Source organism: Vicia villosa, unplaced genomic scaffold, assembly GCF_029867415.1.
Source record: "Vicia villosa cultivar HV-30 ecotype Madison, WI unplaced genomic scaffold, Vvil1.0 ctg.000525F_1_1, whole genome shotgun sequence".
Taxonomy (NCBI): domain Eukaryota; kingdom Viridiplantae; phylum Streptophyta; class Magnoliopsida; order Fabales; family Fabaceae; genus Vicia; species Vicia villosa.
The window spans coordinates 91,507-99,338 of record NW_026705243.1 but is presented as its reverse complement, the minus strand read 5'-3'; the positions used below and the strand labels follow the sequence as shown (position 1 = coordinate 99,338).

The following is a 7,832-nucleotide window of genomic DNA, read 5'->3' as shown; positions in this document are numbered from 1 at the left end:
TTTGATATTAAAAATCAACACTTTACTTAATTGACATATATTGGGAAATGAGTAATCTTTCACTAGCATGTTTTCCGAATCAAAAATAAGGTTTGTTGGATTGGTGAAAACGTATCTCCAATTGGAAGAAAGAACACTTGTTTTGACAGCTTCATTGATCTTAAGAGAAGATAAAACGTTACATAACAAACTATAGGGTAATGTACTAATGTAATCTGGATTATTTTTTTCTACTACCCTTTGTTTCTTCATTTTTTTTTTATGATTCTTTCTCAAAACATGAGAAATTATTGGCCGTAGCCAAAAGGGGAAGGTGACCATAGACCTAAAGGGTATTTATAATAAATGGTTGAGAATGAAGTACGGCATTTTCAAAGTGAATAATTTGTCTTTATAGATGAATGTGGTTTTAAAAATAATCAAGATATCTTAGAATATAGTCCTAAGTTTTAATTTGACTATAATACAACTAAGAAAGAAATAATAATATACTCCATCCCCCAACCACGCCGGCACCCTCGTGTCACTTAATATTTTAATATATGAATAATATCAATTAAGATCTTATTGGTGTCTTCATAATACCATCATTTGACATATTAGTGTCCTCATAATATCATCATTTTGACATATGAGAAAAGGGTGATGTTTTGAGTGTGAAAATTAATTTTATATTGAATGAAAATGTAAAATTATTTTACATTTAAACCTTTGACATATTAGTGATCTTAAGATTATGAAACACTGTCTTCATTTATTTTATTATATCATTTTAAAAGTAATGTTTATACAAAATTATAAATTATGTTACAAAATTAATATACTATTAATAATATTTTTTATTATAATTTTTCAAAAAAGAAAATTAATTTTTTTTAGTTTATCTTCTTACAATTAAAGAATAATTTTTGAAAGTTCTCTAATTGGGAAAGTATTCAGTCTAACTGATATTGTTAGATGAACTAAATTTTGAAGATAGTTCTCTCATGGTACTTACTAATTAACCTGAAATATCTGATGTTATGAGTAAAAAAAATTACATCAAAACATGGTTTGTCTAATATATAAATCCTTCAAAAGTGATTGAAGATAGATTCTTATCATTTTAGTAAATAAAAAATTATTTTATAAACATAAAAAAAAATATTTAATATTTTTCTATAATTTGATAATAATTATAAGGGTTTATATTAGAGAAGCTCCAAAAACAATTAAAAACATTTCATGCTTTGTTTCTAGTGAACTCGTAATAATCGAACATATGATTGTAAAAAAATCAGAATTACTTTCTCTGTCGTTTAGCCCTTAGTCTTGCCGTTGAGAACAATAGAAGTAAAGTTTACAAATGACAAATATTCAACAATTTTTAATTTTCAAGAAGATTCTGGGATACCTTCTCATAAGAGGTGACAAATTTAGTACTAATCTCACCACTTTTATAAATTGTATCTGATAAAACACGTCTTTGGAATTGGGGTCATGACAAAGGTACATTGATATTCAGAATCTACTATACAAACAACTAGTAACAAACCCGTGCATACGCACGGGTTCTGGTCTAATACGCGCATTTATTTACATAATATATTTATTTTAAATAAAATATTTAAAATGAAAAAATATTTATATCAATAATAAAGTTTTCGTATATCAAAATATTTAGATCAATAATAATTTTTTTTCTCTTATATCATTCTTGGATCATAAATATTTGAATCATAAATATTATCTTTCTTATATATAAATATGTAGACAAGAATATATTTGTTTCCCGTATTCAAATATTATTTATGTTTAGGTATTATTTACAAAAATATTTGGATAAATTGTAAATTTTTGTATATAAAAATATTTAGATCAATAATAGATTTTTTCCCGTATATCATTTTTGAATAATTTTTTTTTGATCATAAATTCCATTTTTCGTATATAAAAATATTTAGATAAATAATAGATTTTTCCCGTATTTAAATATTATTTATGTTCAGTATCATTTACAAAAATATCTGAATCAATAGTAATTTTTTTTAAATAAAAATATTTAAATCAATAATAGACTTTTTCCCGTATACCATTTTTGAATTAAACTTTTTGGATCATAAGTACCATTTTTCATATAGAATAATATTTAGATCAATAAAAAAAAATTCTCGTAGACAAATATTATTTATGTTTAGGTATCGTTTACTAAAATATCTGAATCAATAGTAAATTTTTGTATATAAAAATATTTAGATCATTAATAGATTTTTCTCGTATACCATTTTTGAATTAAATTTTTTTGGATCATAAATACTATTTTTCATATAGAAAAATATTTAGGTCAATTATAGATTTTTTCCCGTATACAATATTATTTATATTTAGGTATCGTTTATAAATATATCTGGATCAATAGTAAATTTTTGTATATAAAAATATTTAGATCATTAATAGATTTTTTCCCGTATACCATTTTTGAATTAATTTTTTTTGGATCATAAATACTATTTTTCATATAGAAAAATATTTAGGTCAATTATAGATTTTTTCCCGTATACAATATTATTTATATTTAGGTATCGTTTATAAATATATCTGGATCAATAGTAAATGTTCGTATATAAAAATATTTAGATCAATAATAAATTTTTTCCCGCATATCATTTTTGAATTAAACTTTTTGGGATCATAAACACCATTTTTCATATAGAAAAATATTTAGATCAATTATAGATTTTTCCCGTATACAAATATTATTTATGTTTAGGTAATGTTTACAAAAATATATATATCAATAATAAATTTTCGTATATAAAAATATTTAGATCAATAATAGATTTTTTTCCCGTATACTATTTTTGAATAAAAATTTTTGGATCATAAATATCATTTTCCGTATATAAAAATATTTCGATCAATAATAAATTTTTTCCGTATACAAATATTATTTTTGTTTAGATATCATTTATAAAAATATTTGAGTGAATAGTAAATTTTCGGATAAAAAATATTTAGATCAATAATAGATTTTTTCATGTATACCATTTTTGAATAAATTTTTTTTAATTATAAATAATATTTTTCTTATATAATAATATTTAGATCAATAATAGATTTTTCTGATACAAATAATATTTATGTTTAGGTATCATTTACAAAAATATATGAATGAATAGTAAATTTTTGTATACAAAAATATTTAGATCAATAATAATTTTTTCCCTTATATTATTTTTTATTAAAATTTTGTGGATCATAAATATCATTTTTTTTAAAGAATAAATGGAGTATAGAGAGATTAGGGTAGAAAACTAAAAAGGTGAAGAGAGAGAAACAATGGTGAAAATAAGTTATAATATAGTAGAATAAAATATTAAGATATAATAGACAATTGTGTTGATAGACTAAAAAACCAACAATTTTAATAAGTGTACAAAAAGTAAGGATGGATAATTTTGTAAAAACCAGAGCCACTTATTTTCTTATATTATTATAGATTAATAAAAGATTGACCAATCTGACTATTATGCCCTTAGTTAAAATTTTCTTTACAAACAAAAAAGGGCAATTCGGTAACTAACAAAATCACATATCACTTTTTCAACCTTTCAATAACTAAGCGCCAATTGTCAGCCTCTCATTGGTCCAACTTTTTAACTTTTCAATAACCAACTTTTTCTCCCCAACACACTTATTCTCTCTCTTACTTAAATTTTCAAACTTTTTTCACATTTCATTTTCCCACACTTTCTTACTTTCATTTTAATTTTTTTTCATTTAATCACAAAAATTATTAATAATTTATTTTTTTTAACTTTAATAAAATTAAATATTTATTTATCTCACGGGTCACTATCAATACAATATTTAATTTATTTTAATCGATCATTACACACTTTCTCTTTCTTAATTAAAATTTCAAATTTCTCTCAAATTTTCTTCCCACACTTTCTTACTTTCATTTTAATTTTTTTTCTCTATTTATGTATCAACTCTAAAAAAAAAATTTATTTTTTAAATTTAATAAAATTAAAAATATTGAAGAAAACTATCACATCTTTATCTTCTGCTCTGCTAGGGTTTGATGCCTAAGGCGAAACGTGGCGTTGGCCGGCCAAAGGCGGCGGCGCAACCGAAAGCGGTGGAACGGACGATAGTTACACAAGCGAGGATTGAACCTGAGTTACCAGTGACACCTAAACCACCTGATACAACAGTGGCCCATGATGACCAGATGGACACCAAACCATCTATTGAGCCTCTGCCACCACCAAAACCATGGGTTGAGATTATTCAAGGGAACAGAGATCTTTCGAGGGGGATGGCGGTGGAATATATTGCCCCTACTCTGCTTAATGGAGACATTGAGATTAACATTGAGGAAACGGATGTTGCGCAGGAGCTGGAATTCTGGGAATATGCTGTTATTCTCTTCGCGCTAGGAGGAAACCTAACGATGACTGCAGTGCGTAAATTCATGGAGACTTCGTGGAACTTTGTAGCTTTGCCGAATCTTTACTATAATGATGCTGGATATTTTATTGTAAAGTTCAAGAGCTATGCAGATATGGAGAAGGTCATGGCGCAGGGTCCATACTTCATCTATGGGAAACCCTTGTTCCTGAAACCTTGGACACCTGATTTTGAAATTAAGGAGGACTTGCTACGAGTACTACCAATATGGATTACTCTCCCTAACTTACCACTTCATCTCTGGGGAAAAAGTAGCATTTCGAAGATTTCTAGTGCTATTGGCAAACCGATAACTACTGATGAATGCACGGCACAGAAGCTGAGGATTTCGTATGCCAGGGTGTTGGTAGAGGTGGATATCACACAGAAACCTAGAGACTCTATTGTCATCAAGGACCACCTGGGGAAAAAGATAGAGCAGCGAATTGAATATGAGTGGAAACCGTTGTACTGTCATTCATGCTTGAAAGTTGGGCATGACTGCTCTGTGAAGAAGGTTAGTGTGAAGCAAGCTCCTAAGGTGTGGAAACCTAAGCCTAAAACTGATGAACCTGGAGTGGTGGAACCCCCTGCGAACATTGGCAAGAGTGATAAACCTGGTGAAGAGAATGAGACACAAAAGGAGTCGCATAGTGAGGAGAATTGGACAGTGGTTACAAAGAAGGGGAAGACACCTATGGCTACTCCTAAGGATAATAGTGTTGTTCTATTCCCTAATCCATTTACCCACCTTAGGATTGGAGACTGTCCTATAGGAGGACAAAGCTCTGTTCAATGATTTGCACTTGGAATGTACGGGGCATCAATAAAGAAGCTAGACACAAAGAGGTAAGCTCCTACCTCCATAGCTTTAATGTTTCTGTAGTTGCTTTACTTGAGACTCGAGTGAAAAAACAAAATGCTGATAGAATAAGAAGGAGATTTAGTAATAACTAGGACTTTGCTGATAACTATGATTGCCATGAGAATGGTAGGATCTGGTTGATGTGGAGGCCTCAAGAGGTTGAGATGAGGGTGATTCAGAAAGATGAACAACACATTCATGCTGATGTGTATGATTTGGATCAAAGGCTTATGTACAGTCTCACTGTGGTTTATGCCTTCAACCAACTTGCCCTTAGGAAAAACTTGTGGGATGCTTTGGAAAACTTGGGCAACAACATATCTCACCCCTGGATTGCTATAGGAGATTTCAACAATGTAATCACTAGTCAAGATAGGATTGGTGGGAATGCTGTGATTGAAGGGGAGTACAGAGATTTGGTACACATGATGAACAAAACTGGGCTATATGAGGCTGCTACTAAAGGTAACCACTTCACTTGGACTAACAACCAAAGGGATGCTGTCATCTACTCTAGGATTGACCATATGCTTGGCAATATGGCCTGGTTCCAGAAATTCCATGATGCTATTGTGGAGGTCTTGGCTGCTAACATTTCAGACCATGCTCCTATTAAAATAAGCAATGACCAGAGGAGCTATCAAAGAAAATACATGTTCAAGTTCCTGAATTGCATCACTCTTGATCCTTCTTATGCACAGGTGGTCCAGGAGAGTTGGAGGAGAAGAATCCAAGGAACAGCTATGCACATTTTGTGGAGTAAATTGAGGAGACTTCAGCCTTGTCTAAAGCCCCTTATTAGGAAGAACAGTGATATCCAGGAACAGATCCAAAAAGCCAGGCAGGAGTTGATCAGTGCCCAAGAACATCTTACCAACAATCTGTTTGAAGTGCAGGCTATGGATCAGGTCAAAAGATGCCAAGACAGAATTACCCAACTGAATCAACAAGAGGAATCTATTCTTATGCAGAAATCCAAAGTTACTTGGCTGCAATTGGGTGATAGCAACAATGCATACTTTCATGCACTGGTTAAGGAAAAGAACAAACAAAAAAATTTGTACTCTCTCACTGCTATGGATGGGAAAAGGCTGACTACACAAGAGCAAATTGAAGATGAGATCCTTGGGTTCTACACTGCATTAGTAGGGACCAAGGCTACCACAACTAAAGGTGTGGATATCACTGCAATTAGAAGAGGGACCATGTTGCCTAGAGAAAAAGCTCAATTGCTGATCAGTCCTATCTCTGAGCTAGAAATTTGGAATGCTGTGCAGAGTATTGGAAATAATAAGGCCCCAGGTATTGATGGTTTCAATGCTTTTTTCTTTAAGCAGTCCTGGCATATTATTAAAAAGGATGTTGTAGCAGCTGTCCATGAGTTTTTTAGAACCAGCAAGATGAATAAAGCTGTAAATTGCTCCCTTATCACTTTGATACCCAAATCCTCTGAGGCTAGAACTGTTAAGGATATGAGGCCTATCTCTTGCTGCACTACCATCTACAAAGTGATTTCAAAGATTCTAACTACTAGATTGGGAGGGGTTATAGGCTCAGTAGTAGATGATAGCCAGTCTGCTTTTGTTCCTGGCAGGAATATTCATGATAATATTATGCTGGCTCAGGAACTGGTTAGAGGATACAATAGAAGGAATCTCTCTCCTAGATGCATGATTCAGATGGATATTCAAAAAGCCTATGACACTGTTGAGTGGGAGGCCCTGCAACAAATCATGTTTGAACTTGGTTTTCCTCATACTTTTGTCAATTGGATTATGGCATGTGTTAAGAATGTTTCATACAGATTCTCTATAAATGGGAGCCTCTCAAGGAGCCTCCAAGCTAGGAGAGGGCTGAGGCAGGGAGATCCCATATCTCCTCTGCTCTTTGTTTTGATTATGGAGTACCTCCACAGGGTCCTGCAGTCTCTAACTCTCAACCCTGGGTTTAAACTCCACCCAAAATGTACAAAGCTCAATATCATTAATCTATGCTTTGCTGATGACTTGTTGTTGTTTGTTAAAGGTGATGGTAACTCGGTGAAGCTTCTGATGTCAAAGTTTAGGGAGTTTTCGGCTGCTACAGGTCTCTATGCTAGTCCCTCCAAGTGCAAAGTGTACTTTGGAGGTGGAAGCGAGGATATGCAGACCCAGATCCAACAAGAGACTGGTTTTGTGACTGGAAATATGCCCTTTAAGTACCTAGGGGTCCCTCTAGCAAGCAAGAAGCTCACTATCAACATGTGTCAGCCTTTGATAGATAAGATGGTGGGGAGACTAAATCATTGGAGTACTAGGCTTCTCTCCTATGCGGGAAGACTCCAATTGATTAGGAGTGTGCTGTTTGCAATTGCAAACTATTGGATGCAAATCTTCCCGCTCCCAAAGAAGGTCATCAAGCATATAGAGAGTTTATGCAGGAGCTTTCTCTGGACAGGTAAAGAGAATATTTCCAGAAAGGCCCTTGTTTCATGGGAGCACACCTGTGATCCTATTTCTGCTGGTGGTTTGAATCTTGTGAACCTTGTGGCTTG

At 32.1% G+C, this 7,832-nt stretch overlaps 1 protein-coding gene across 1 annotated transcript; it reads left to right on the top strand.

Moving 5' to 3' along the window:
• The first annotated feature begins 4,066 nt into the window (after nucleotides 1-4,066).
• Nucleotides 4,067-5,233, top strand: LOC131629129 (uncharacterized). Its single transcript, XM_058899932.1, has one exon. It carries the CDS (start codon nucleotides 4,067-4,069, stop codon nucleotides 5,231-5,233), a length of 1,167 nt encoding a protein of 388 aa, XP_058755915.1.
• The last annotated feature ends 2,599 nt before the right edge of the window (nucleotides 5,234-7,832 follow it).